Source organism: Mus pahari, chromosome 6 (genome assembly GCF_900095145.1).
Source record: "Mus pahari chromosome 6, PAHARI_EIJ_v1.1, whole genome shotgun sequence".
In the NCBI taxonomy this organism is placed as follows: Eukaryota; Metazoa; Chordata; class Mammalia; order Rodentia; family Muridae; genus Mus; species Mus pahari.
The window spans coordinates 91,720,750-91,734,562 of record NC_034595.1 but is presented as its reverse complement, the minus strand read 5'-3'; the positions used below and the strand labels follow the sequence as shown (position 1 = coordinate 91,734,562).

General features: G+C 52.1%; 1 protein-coding gene across 1 annotated transcript in view; it reads left to right on the top strand.

Annotated features, from left to right (window-relative positions):
- Positions 1-11,057: 11,057 nt before the first annotated feature.
- Positions 11,058-13,813, top strand: part of Padi4 (peptidyl arginine deiminase 4) — a 28,860-nt gene continuing 26,104 nt past the window's right edge. Inside the window, exon 1 of the mRNA XM_021200583.1 lies at positions 11,058-11,166. Coding sequence (XP_021056242.1) covers positions 11,075-11,166 — 92 coding nt within the window. The 5' untranslated portion in view covers positions 11,058-11,074. The remainder of the gene's footprint in view (positions 11,167-13,813) is intronic.

Here is a 13,813-nt window from a genome sequence, read left to right as displayed (position 1 = left end):
GAACTCACTCTGTAGACCAGGCTGGCCTCAAACTCAGAAATCCGCCTGCCTCTGCCTCCCAAGTGCTGGGATTAAAGGCGTGCGCCACCACACCCGGCTGACTGTGCCCCTTTCTCTCTCCCTCCCCTACTCCCCTTTCTCCAAGGTGACTTCTCTGGCCTTGGTCCTTGGAGCCAGTGAACTCACTCACCTGAGAGCAGCTTCCCAAAAGACCTGTGTTTAATATAACCTAATCTGGCTTGAATTGGCTCATTTCACTGGTGGAGAAATAACCTGTGTGTGTGTGTGTGTGTGTGTGTGTGTGTGTGTGTGTGTTATGTTTGCATTTTCAAGACAGGGTTTCTCTGGGTAAACCTGGCTGTCCTGGAACTCATTCTGTAAACCAGGCTGGCCTCAAATTCAGAGATTGCCTGCTGAGATTAAAGGCGTGCACCGCCACCGCCACCGGCACCACCACTCAGCTTCCACCCAGGAGCCTCAGAGCTCATTCTCTAGTTTACATACAGGCCTTTTATTCGGCCCAGGTCCTGGACATAAAAAGGAACCAGGAGGCAAAGCCAGCCCCGGGCCTTCGTGTCCATGCCCCTGTGGGAAGCTGCTTTCCCACTCTACAAAGCTGTGCTTGCTTTTGTATTGTCCTTGTTCGCCCCAGGATCCCCCGGCCTGGGAGCCACTGGCTCAGAGTGACCTGAGTGGCCATTGAACTTCTGGGAGCCTTGTTCTCTGGGCTGAGCCCACGTGAGCCAGGAAGTAGGTTCCGTTGCTCTCCATGATCTCAGAAACATTAGCGCTAACTGTCCATGTCCTTTTCTTTCTCTCTTGATCAGTGAGACTGGGGGGTAGGGAGGGCATGGAGAGGCTTGGGTAGGGCTTTAATGCAGTATGCTAAAGCTGGGAGCCAGGGTTACACATGTGTACCTACCTGCCTTCCCTGTAAATGGGGCTTCTGGTGAGATTCCTAGGTTTAGATCATAGATTCGTATCTAAGAAGACAGAAAGGTGAGCGGCTCCTCCATTGGACTCTGGGACAAGGCACAGAGGTGTATATTTTACACATCAATGCAGACCTGGCCTCCAGGTTCTCCCAGCATCCCTCAGTCCTTACCTGGCATACCCCAAAGCTTGAACTTTCCAGCCCAGGGGCAGAGGCTCTTCCCTACATAAAGCTGGTTGCTCTTGGCTATGTTTGGGTGCAAGGGACTCTGGGAAATGTAGTCCTTGGCTGGACAACTACTTCAAGTCTACTTTATGCAGAAGAGGGGCAACTGTTACACTCCCAAGAGAAAACAAACAGAAACAAAAAATGAGGCAAGGAAAAAAAAACGTATTGATTGATTGATTGATTGCAAGCAAGGGACATAGTTGTCTGGCAGAGTGCTTGCATAGCATTCAGGAAACCCTGGCTTCCGTCCCAGCCAGGTATGACAGTTCACCAGTGCAGACCTAGCACTCAGATACAGGAGGATCCGAACTTTAAGGCCATTCTTGACTAGATAGCAGGTTCAGCCTGGACTGCATTAGACTTGTCTCAAGAAAAAAAAAAGTTTTCCCCTGTTGGCAGTGGGGTCCCTGCCTTCCACGATCAGCACATGCTTTATTTACTTCATGGTCACCTTTTCTGTCACAGTTGTGGCTGAGCAGAACCAGTCCATGCCTGTAGGCTCCTGTCTACTTCCCCCCCCTCCCACCCTCCCGCTCCAATCAGCCATTCCCTATAGGCACCTACTAACTGTGGCACCCAGCAGCATCCTGGAGAGATCCAAGAGTCCAAGAGTCGGGCTGGAGGGATTGTCCAGTGGTTAGAGCACTAGCCACACATGTGTGAGGGCCAGAGTTCAAATACCCAGAAATTCAGGTCAGTGTTGGATTAACATGGGCAAGCCGTCTGGAGTTCAGCCTCAGAAGGCAGAGACAGGGACTCCCAAAGCAAGCTGGTTAATAAGACTGTTCTGGGCAAGTTCTGGGCTGGATTGAGAGACCCAGTGGAATGCCCAAAAATTAACCTGTAAGCCCCACCTGCCCAGGAACCAGGTAACTTCCTGGAATGCTGGGAATTGTAGTTTTTGGAAAATAACAAAGCCTCATGGGAAAGTATGGTGGCCTATAAGTTTGCCCTTATAAGCCCCTGCAGCGGTGGCTCAAGGCCATTCTCAGGAAACTCCATGTAATGTCCCTGACCAAAGTCAATATTTGGTCAATGTTTAATATTTAATAGATGTTTGCTTTAAATTGGCCCAAGATGGTGGAGTTGGTTTTTCTGGTGAATCACAGGATTACCACGTGCCTCAAGATGTAAAGTAGAAGAGTTTGAAGGTGAATCTAGACCTTAGCCTTGGGCCTCCATGTGCAAATGCACAAGCAAAGAACAAAAATGCATCCATGCACACACATATATGTGCACACATGAAAAATGGAGTCGGGGGGGTTCTTCAATGTAAAAAGCAAAAGCAAAACAAAGAAGTGTAAAGAAAAGAAGGAAAAAAGAAAAATCTAAGAGCTTGAAGACAGAAGCTGCCCTCTGGGACGCGGAGCCTGAAGACAGAAGTGGTTCTCTGTCTGTCTTCGTTTTCTTGCCTTCCTGTTTACAAGGGAGGAAGCAGCCTGTGTGCCAATGCACACCAGTTGGGGTTTTATTCCACCCTGTGTAGGCTCTGCTCAGGAGCGAGAGCTCTGAGGACGGAGAAGAGTCGGGAACCTCTGGCCCACACTCTCTCAATTCATAAGCTATCTACGGAGGACACACTGTATGTGTCGCAGGCAGTAAGCGACCATGGCTGTGACACAGATCGGATAGCACCAGATACGTGCTGGCTATGCCGTTTGCTAGCTGCGTGACCTGGGTGGGGCACGTCACTTACCCTCTCTGGAGTTTACTCTCCTTGGTAAGATGGAGATGGTGCCAGCCTCTGTCTCCAGGGACTGCTGGGAACTGCTAAGGGGTCACCGTGCACCCATTCAGTGATCCGTTGCTATGTGATGGGGAAGGACGTAATTGGAAGTAAGTGAGGAAGTGGAGGAGGAGGAGGAGGAGGAGGAGGAGGAGGAAGAAGAGGACATGGTGACCTTTAAACCCAGCACTCAGGAGACAGAAGCAGGCAGATCTCTGATTCCAAAGCCAGCTTGTTCTACATAGTGAGTTCAAGGCTAGCCAGGGCTGCAAAGTGAGAACTAGTCAAAAAAGCAACAAACAAACAAACATACAAAACAAAACCATGAATACAGTTTGTTAGGCCTGGAGAGATGACTGGGCAGTTAAAAGCTCCCAGTATTCTGGCAGAAGACCTGGGTTTGGCTCCCAGCACCCACACGGTGGCTCACAACCCTCTGTCACTCCAGTCCCAGGGGTTCTGACGCCCTCTTTTGGCCTCTATGGGCACTGCATACATGTGATCCTTACATACATGCTGTCAAGCACATACATACATTTTTTTTTTATTCTAAAAGATAAAAAATAAAGTAAAAAAAAAAAACTTCAGATATTTGGCTCCATGGTTTTCAGTGCCATGCAAGGGGTCTCTCAACCGCTTTTTCCTGGTGTTAGCGTCTTCTGAAGTGGCAGCTGTCTGTCTGCAGAAGTTTGACTGCAGCAGGGTTTTGATGGCCAAGCAGGCATGTGTTCCCTGACGCTCACAGTACAACGCCAGAGCTACTCCCTAGGACTTGAAGACAACAGGAGACACGTTTTCATGAGAAGATGGAGGCTCTTGCTTCCTCTAAGAGTGGCTGTCTCTCACTGCAGGGCCCTGAACCAGGGTCTCCAAGTTTCACCATTCTCTGGTGGCAGGGATTTGACATAGCTCTGATGGGCTGCCAGAGACACGGCCTCACTCAGGGCTCCTCTGTAGCATAGCCAGTGAGTCCCTCCAGAGACACAGGCATTCTAATCCAGAGGCAGAAACATGCCCCGTTGCCTTTGAAGAGCTTGGGGCCAGCATGGAGGGCAGTTCCAGACCTCAGACAGGTCTTTAATTGAACCCTGGCTGTCGTCAAACTTGCGGTTCATTGTTAATTCCCTTAACCGGACACCCAGGACTGTAGGCTTCAGCCCCGTTTTTTTTTTTTAGCTGGAAGGCAGAACACCAATGAGATTTTCAGCATGAGTGGCCTTCCAGCAGGGGACATGGAGTCAGGGTCCTTAGCTACCACTCTGCAGCTGTGTCTTTGAGAGACTTCTGGTGGCTGGGCCTCTCTTCATCCCAAAGTTGGGAGGGACATGAGTCATCTGTGTTCTTTAAGGAGTATGGGCATTGGCAGACCCCAAAGATCTGACATATTCATTTCTTAGTCTCCTAAGCCCAGCTGGATGCAAACCCTGTCCATCCCCACCCAAGCTTTTCGGCCCTCATAACTATAATGGGCTCAGTTTCTACTCAGCTCAGTGAGAAAGCCTGGGGATTTATTTATTTACTTAGACCCAGGGTCTCTTGGAGCTCAGACTGGCTGAGGATAACCTTGAACTTCTGACCCTCTGGCCTCCCCCTCCCAAGTGCTGGGATCACAGGCATTCACCATCATACCTGTTTTATGCTGTTGATCTTTGAGAGCCACTGATCTAGAAGAAACCTCATGTTTCCAAGCCTGAGTCCATTCACTCGCTGTTCAAATAGGCCCAGAGCGGGCTAGCAAGGTATCAAGGCACTTGCCACCAAGCAGGGACACCTGAATTCTATCCTGAGAACCTCCACGATGAAAGGAGAGAAGCCACTTCTGAAAATTGTCCTCTGACCACCACACTCACATCCTCCAACTGTCCCACACATCACGCAGGGACACAAACAAACAGGGGATGTAAGATGCTCCCTCGGATACAGAGGTGACAAGCAGCCCCGCCCAGCCGCAGCCGGGGTCAGCAACAGTATGGGGCAGCTGGAGTCTCACAGCCGCTGATGACATGAGACTGTATAACCATGAAAGAGGACTTGTGGCATGTCACATTGGCAGCGGCCACACAGCCTGCTCCAGAAATGCCACTCATGTGTATAACTGGAGAAGCTCTAAAGCTGTCACCAGGACACACGAATAAATCCATCAGCAGCGACGGTCGTATTAGCCAAACACTTGAACTCCCGCTGCCTGCAGGATGCATAGCTGTATTGCTACATATGCATGGGGTGAAAGGTCATACAGACCATGGGCCATCTGTATCCCACACGGTTTATCACATGGATGAATCCCGCTAACAGCAAGGCATTAAAGAAACTAGTCACGGAGGCATAGGGTATCCATCCGTCAACACAAAAGCAAGCACAAACAATACTGTAAAACCCATAAAGAAAAACAAGGGCATAAGAGCTGGGAAAAAGCTCACACAGTTGTGGCTGGGGTGGAGGGGCACAGTCAGGGAGGTGACCGCAGACATCTCCTAAAGGCTGATTCTTTAGCTGCGTGGCATCAGCGCAGACTTCAGCTCAGTGGTCTTTAAAGTGCCCATATGTTTACACATCCTCCTGATGATTGGTACATTGTGCGGTTTTAAGAGACGGTGGCTGATAAGGAGAATGTGGAATGCACACGTGAGCCGATCAAGCTGAGCTCGTGGCAGGCATTGAGCAACTGGGCAGCGCACAGAGAAGGAGTTCTGGGATGCTGCTGGCAAGGGGCCAGCTGCCTGGGGCTTCCAAGAGCAAGATAACATCCCGTCGTCAATCACACCGCCAAGCCAAGGCCAGAAGAGGCCCCAAGTGTGTGGGTGGAGAACAGCTGTGTCAATAGTTTCACATATCCTGGTGACAGCTAGTGGACTAGAAAGGGACAGGAGGTGGTTGGGTCACACTGGAAGTCTAGTCAGGGTTCTTCCTCCCCATTCCCCAGCTGGGCACCAGGGTCCGTGAGCCCATTAGAGTATGTACAGGGTTTCTCTGTCTCTCTCTGTCTCTCTCTGTCTCTCTCTGTCTCTCTCTGTCTCTCTCTCTCTCTCTCTGTCTCTCTCTCTCTCTCCCCATCCCTCCCTCCGTCTGTCAGGCTGTCTGTGGTTGTATGTTCTGACTTTCTGTCTGACTGACTGACTGACTGTGGTTGTGTGTATCTATTCATGGTTGTGTGCTCCCAGCTCTTTTCTTTTCTTCCTCCTCCTCCTCCTCCTCCTCCTCCTCCTCTTCCTCCTCCTCCTCCTCCTTCTCCTTGGGGACTGGGGAGATGGCTCTGTGACTAAGAGCACTTGCTGCTCTCACAGAGGACCCAGGTTCAGTTCCCAGCACCAGGCAGCTCACAGCCACCTGTAACTCCAGTTCCAGGGGATCCAACACCCTCTGCATGCACATAGTGTGTGTGTGTGTGTTACGGTTTCTGCTGCTGTGATGAAACACCATGACCAAAGAGCAAGTTGAGAAGGAAAGGGTTTATTAGGCTTATACCTCCATAACACTCACTGGTCACCATTGAAAGAGAGCCAGGACAGGGACTCAGTCAAGCAAGCCAGGGACCTGGAGGCAGGAGCTCATGAGAGGCCATGGAAGAGAACTAATTACTGGCCGGCTCTGCCTGCTTTCTTATAGAACCCAAGACCATCAGCCCAGGGATGGCCCTGCCCACAATGGTCTGGGCCCTCCCACCATTCACTAAGTCTAAAAATTCCCTACAGATGAATCTTACGAATTTCTCAATGGAGGTTCTCTCCTTTCAGCTGATGCTATGGTGTGTCCATTTGACACAAGGCTAGCCAGCATAGTGTGTGGTGTGCCTTCATGAGTTCATACACAGCACAAGTGTACAGGTGCCTGTGGGGGCCATTGAGTGCCAGTTTCTCTGGAGTTGCAGATCTGGGAGCAAATTTGTTTTGTGCTCCCTCTCGTGCCCGTGATGGCCACTCCTCACCCACCAGCACCTGACGTGACCCGCTGTGACTGTCACTGAGGTCTTTGGGGATGTGGTGTAACAAACCACCAGCTTTCAGCACCTCAGTGCCCGGAGTGTCATCAGACAGTCTCTGAGGCCTGGGACAGAGCTTCCCTGAGCTTCTGTAACCGTCTATCTGACGTTCCCACCAGTGCATCTGAAAAATGCCTTCATTTATGAGTGTGTTTTGTTTTGTTTCTATGTAGCCCTGGCGGGTCTAGAACTTGATATATAGACCAGGCTGGCTTCAAACTCACAGAGATCCGCCTGCCTCTGCCTCCCCAGTGCTGGAATCAAAGGCGTGCACCACCACCACCACCACCCAGCCCAGAACAATCTCTTATTTCTGGCCTTTGTGTTACATCTCCACTGTCAGATCTGGGCATCAGGAGCAGAGCGAGCACTGGATTCTCATTGTGTGATCTTACAGACCCTTTCTCTCCAGCAGCGAGACAGTCACCCGGAGCTCAGGGGTACAGCCAGTAGCCCTGGAATTTCTCTGTACTCAGGGGCCATATCAGCCAGCCATCAAAATGTAACTGGCCTGCCAGAGAAAAGGATATTTTAGAGACTCTTGCGTCCCTCCATTTGACTATCAGACTAGGGAAATGGTGGGCCACTCCAACACTGGAATCCCCCTGGGTACCTTGTGGTAGGCAAAGGAAATGACAACTTACTAGACTCCCCTTCTGAAGAATTTGGAGCCCAGATAATGACAGTTCAGCGGTCAGCAGGGACCATGACATGCTTAGATGTGCAGATCCCTGCCCCTCTATTTAAAAGTTAATGAACTTTTAAATTTTATTTTAATGTATGTGTCTGTGTGTCTCTCTGTATCTGTGTATCTGTGCTCACAGTGGCCAGAAGAGGGCGTCAGATCTCCTGCAAGTGGAGTTACAGAGCGTTGTGAACAGCCCTGTGGATGCCAGGAATCGAACTCAGGTCCTCTGCAAGAGCAGCAAGCCCTCTTATTTGCTGAGTCGTTTTCTCCAGCCTGATGTTTAAAATTTCAGTCTCTCCCGGCAATGGTGGCACACGCCTTTAATCCCAGCACTTGGGAGGCAGAGGCAGGTGGATTTCTGAGTTCGAGGCCAGCCTGGTCTACAAAGTGAGTTCCAGGACAGCCAGGGCGATGCAGAGAAACCCTGTCTCAAAAAAAAAAAAAAAAACAAAACAAAAAAAAAACAAAAACAACAAAAAAAAATTGCACAGACAGACAGTCGGTACTGCGGCTGGGAGAGCAGGAGAGCAGCCAAGGAATGCAAGCATGCACCATGGCTACTTCTGTAACTACCAGCTTGCTCCTTCTACACCACGGGACCCTTGAGCCACAGACCACGATGAGAGACCCTGCTTTAACAATGGGGGAGCACGGCGAGGTCTGACAGACAGGGAGCAGAAGCACTGAGGAGCCAAGAAGCCCCAGGCTGTGCTGGCCACACCTGGCCATTGTGCCACCCAGCCCTGCCCAGCAACCTTCTGCTGGGTGGGAATCCACTGGGCAAATAAACAGGCTCAGGAAGAGAATCACCCACGCCCGCCCGAGGAAAGTGTAGGTGTCTGTGTTATTCTAAACCTGGCCCAGGTTCAAGTTCAGATGTCAGTGTTACTTCTGAAGGCTGCCGGCTCAGCCCTCAAGTTGCCTTTGGAGAGATGCGAACGAGGGCTTTACAGTCAAATCCCAGGGGTGAGTGTTCAAGGCAGCCCAGCATCTGCAAGGCCTGTGCTGGTTAACGCCGGATACCCGACATTTGCAGCATCTGCCGGTCACATCAGCGACATCTGTGGCAGTGACACGGTGGAAACAGAAACCAAACGAGCAGGGATGGGACAGGGATGGCGAGGAGCGGGCTCAGGTAGGTGTGGTTTGACAGAATCATTTGGAAAGCAAGCGTCTTACTCTGCGATCCCATTTCCGGGGGCGTAGAACGATAAATCAGTATTCCGGAGAGCGGCCGTACATCTAAGGTGCTTATCAGAAAGGGCAGGCTAAAGAAAACGTGACAGAAACACAGTTTCCTACGTGAAGAGATAGCTTGACTGCAGCCATCATTTGACCTTGGGTCGGCAAGATGGCTCAGTGGGTAAAGGAGCTTGCTGCCATGACTCGTGGCCTAAGTTTGATACCCGGAACCTATGTAAAGGTGGCAGGGGAGATCAGATCCACAGATCTGTCCTCTGCCCTTCGTGCATGCCTGCATTGCACAATAATAACAATAACAACAATAATAATAAATAATGATACTACTTCTAATAATAATGATGATGATAAGTTATTATTATTATTATTATTATTATTATTATTATTATTATTAAACAACAAGAAAAACATCCCACAGCACACTGTGCATCTTAAAAACATACAGTTCTCAACAGCCAGTGGGTAAGTCTGGGGTGACGGCTCAGTCAGTGAAGCGCTTGCCTTGCAAGCCTGAGGATCTGAGTTTGGATCCCCGACACCTAGACACCTACGTAAAAAGGCAGGTGCAGTGGCGGGGCCTGTGAGTCAGAGACGACTGATTTGTAGAGTCAGCAACCCGACCCATCAGCAAGCTCTGGGTTCAGTGGGAGACCCTGTCTCAAAACAGGAAGTAGCTGTCAATGAGGAAGACGCTCAACCCTGCTCACACACGGGCTCACACACACGCGTACAGATGTGCACACGTGTATCACACATACGTAAAGCCCTGCCGGGGTGGAGGCCCACACTTGATTCCCAGCATTGAAGAGGCAGAGACACATTCTGGGACTCACTGGAAGCCAGCAGAGTGGACTTAGTGGGTTGCAGCCAATGAGAGAACCTGTCTCAAAAATCAGTCTGGGGACCAGGGAGACGGTGTTTGCCAGAAAGCCTGGTGACCTGGGGTTCAATGCCCAGGACTCACATGGTGGAGGGACAGGAGGGACAAAACAGACTCCTACCATGTCTTTATACTATGGCTGGCCTGGCTTTTGTACCAAACCCCCTGAGGACAGGAAAGGACCCTGGTCCTAGGTCCTATTTCGGGATCGCGGGACCCGGGAGCCTTTTTTTTTTTTTGGCCTCTCAGACCCCCAGTGGCCTCCTGTCCAACACACACATGTGCTGAGCTCTGGGGACGCTGGCCAGGAGGTCGTGTGCTCAGGTCTCCCTAATCCTGCGGCCTTTGGTGTGAAGTCAAAGGAGAACCTGCGAAGCCCAGAGCTACAGCCCCCCCCCCCCAAACACCCTGTGCTCTCGGCAGCCTCCGAGACAGACACACCCTCTCTGGACTCCCTGTTAGGACTTGTCCATCCCCACCCCCAGTTCACCCCATCAGCTGTCAGCTCTGGCACCAGGTACAGCGCCCTCATGGGTGCCCTCAGGGCAGGCGCGGCCCACACCCGCACCATCTGGTCTTATGGGGGAGGTCCCGTAGAGGCAGATACCCAGGATATGCAGCAAACCTCACCTCTCCATCCGGTAACACGGTTTCCCCTCCCAGCCATGCCACAAGCAATCCATGGCCCCCAGGACAAGTGCCCTTTCCCTCTCTGTGCCTCTCTTCTATAAAATGGCAGGCAGTTAACTGCCCTTGAATGCTTGGTGTTCCAGTGAGAAGTCTTTGACTTCAGGTTTGAAAAGACCACGTCACCAGGACAGACTGCTAATAAAGGCCCTCCCCTGTGGCCACGCTTCTGTTCAAATCCTGACTGGCTGCAGAGCCTCCTCTACCCTGGGCCTCAGTTTCTTCATCTGGAAAGTGGGTGTGATGCTGTGGGCTGACCTCAGAGATGCTTCAAGGATGAGGTGGGGGAGGGGACTACAACAGCTTGAGTTTCACAGGCTGTCCTGAGAGCATTTCAGAGAGGGTCCCGATGAGAAGACTGGGGGGCGGGGCGGGGACCTCAGCCACGCCCAGAATAGCCTTCTGTTTAGCCTTCTCCTGCCATCCTCCCCTTCTTCCCAATGTCCTGCTAAGTGTGCTTGGGCAAGATGTGCAGCCCTGGCCCAGGCAGGGGTGGCTAAGGGCACAGCCTCTGCTCTCTCCTCACAGGCTTCCGAGTGCCCCACTGTTCTGCTGTTGCGGGCCTCACCGTGGACACCCATCGGGGGGTCCTGGGTAGCCCAGGGTAGAGGAGGCTCTGCAGCCACTGGGGCACCTGAGTGGAGAGGGGCTGGGCCTCCGGGGCAGGGCAGGTGCTGACTCACGGGCTCGCCTGGCACTATAAAGGAACCAGCCCAGGGGCTTCCTGCTGCCTGCTGACCGAGAGAGCGAGGATGGCCCAGGGCGCGGTGATCCACGTGGCCCCCGAGCAGCCCACTCATGCTGTGTGTGTGGTGGGCACGGCGACCCCGCTGGATGTCCGTGGGTAAGAGGGACAGATCCTTGGCCTGTGGGGGGCAGGATGGGACAGGCAGGGGCTGGGTGCTGCTGGCCCAGCTCAGGTTCTGGGCGAGAGATCTGCTAGAGAGATAAGTCGGAGGTGTGGGGCCTATCATGCCAATTAGTTCTCTGTGAGGTATAAATACAACTCCCTGGCCCTGGATGCAAAGAATTACAGGGCTGCCTAACAAGGGAGAAACAGTCCCTGCTGTAGGCTGACAGTGGGGAGGGCTTGGGCAGCTGAACCTCATTTTCGTTACCTCATGAAATGACTTTAAGGATTAAGTGTGGCAACTCCAAATGTGTTTGTTAAGCACTCTATGGTGCTGTTCGTTAAGTACCCTGAGGTGCTGTTTGTTAGGTACTCCACAGTGCTGTTTGTTAGGTACTCCATGGTGCTGTTTGTTAGGTATTCTGTGGTGCTGTTTGTTAAGTACTCTGAGGTGCTGTTTGTTAGGTACTCTGTACAGTACTGGGCAGATCAGATCCCCAACAGTTCATTTGTTCATTTTTCCATTTGTTCATTCAACAAATATAAGCTGAGTACCTACTGAGCACTGCGACCTTTGCCAGGTTCTGGGTCACAAAGGACAATGGAGGAAGCCTCGTGGGTGGAGTCTGATGCAGCCTTTCATGTGGGAATTGCAGCAGCTTCCCCCACAGAGCTGGAAATCCTGGCCCAAGTGATGTCCTTAAAAACCTCTGGGAGGTGCCCGGGGTCAGTGGGTCAGTGACTTGTCTGACTCCAGCAGCAGGAAAGCACTGGCGGTCTGGGTGGCCCCCAGGCCACTGGTGAGAGGTTGAGGACACAGGGAAGAGAAAGCCTGGTATCACCAGAGGCCCCCACCCACTCCCAGAGGACAAGCTGCTCGAGGGTGGGTGCCGAGGAGATGACAGGGGCCAGAGCTAGCCCAGCGTCCTCTCCAGGATCCCAGGCTAGCTCTCGCCTTAAGTCTAGGTCATAGATGCTTTTGTCGTTTGTGTCTGCAGGTGTGTGCATGTTTGTAGATGCAGGGGTGTGTGGGAGCCTGTGGAGGCCAGGACAAACTCAGGTGTCATTCCTCAGGCTCTGTGTGCCAAGATCCGAGGCCAGCCTGTGGGGGTCGGCTCTCTCCTCTCACCACGTGAACTCCGGGACCGGAACTCAGGTCCTCAGGCTTGGCAGCCAGCGCCCCTGCCCACCAAGCCATGTTGCTGATCCTGATGGCGGTTTTCAAATGGGGAGATCGGAGCAGACACATTTGATCAGACAGGGGTGTTGATGAAAATGTGGGTGTTTGTCTGTCCTCCGGGAAGAGCCAACACAAGGGCATGCCCCGTCGGTGGGAAGAGAATACAAGAATGGGAGGGGTGTGCTGCGGGGGGCAGAGGGGGGCAGCAGCTCGTGCCGCTTGGGTGAGGTCTTGGAAGAACTTCCGCCCTTCTCAAGGCATGGGCTCAACCTGTCTCTGCCTCCCAGCGCTGGGAGCAAGCTCGCATCCCCCACACTTAGCACATGGTTCTGCGGCGCCAACTCCAGTCCTGGACCTTTCACACGGCCACAACCAGGATCTGACATAAATAAGTAAATAAGTAAATAGATAATAAATCATTTTAACTGCCCCTCCCAGGCAGGGCTATATGAACAAGCCCTTAGACAGGGCTACCAACCTCTGTGGCCCTGTCAAGGACTGGGGCCTAACCCCACAAGCTTGGGGGAAACGGGGGACAAAGCAGGGGCCACCTGTGGTTTGAGAGGCCCTGGGCGACACTAGAGGTGTTGTGTTCACAATGGGAAACCCCAGCCCATGCTGGGGATGAATGAGTGCAGTGGATTCGGTAGATAATGACTCCGCCCCTGTGCTTGTGCACACACGCATGCGCACATGGGGGCGGGGCACCTGAATGCGCAGAGGGCCGGACCTCGTGCATAGCGGTGTTTCTGTTTTGTTGAGTGAGTGGAAGAAAGTTGGCCCTCAGTCACCTTGGGATCTATTTACAGAAATGGCGGGGGGGGGGAGGGGAGGAGATGGGGGAACCCTTGTCAGGTCATTGTCTGGTCATTGTCTTGCTGTCTCCCCAGGGTAGGCTCCAAACCATCCCCAGCCTTTTCCCACAGTCCTCCAGGAAAGTCCCGCTCTGGCCTCTTTGCTCACAGTAGCTCTGATCCTTGAGTGTGGTGTGGAGCCAAAAGATGGGCATGAGGAAAAGTGGAAGGACAAAGAATGTTCCAGAAATCAGGCTCCTCCACCCCTGTCCTGGAACCTTCCTCCTCTGCTGGCCTCGCTGTGGCTGTCACTGTCACTCCTCCGCACTGGCTTCCCATTATTCGGGGGCTGTGTGTCCCGACTGTGGCTGACCCAAACCTGCGACCCTGCCCCCACCTCCCAGCTTCTTCGCCTCAGAGTCTCCTGAGAAAGAAACCCTGGCTCTTCCCTCTGCCCAGCAGGTTCTATTGACTTTGAAACAATTCCACTTGCCTCATAAAAAATAAAATAATAATAATAATAATAATAATAATAATAATAATAATAATAATAATAATAAACATGATAAAATAAGATAAAATGCAGGTTTTCTCAGTCACTGGCTTCATCCGTGCCTCTCGGAGCCTGGGTTCCTGGTCCCTCAGCTTCTGCTCAGTTGGGTAACTC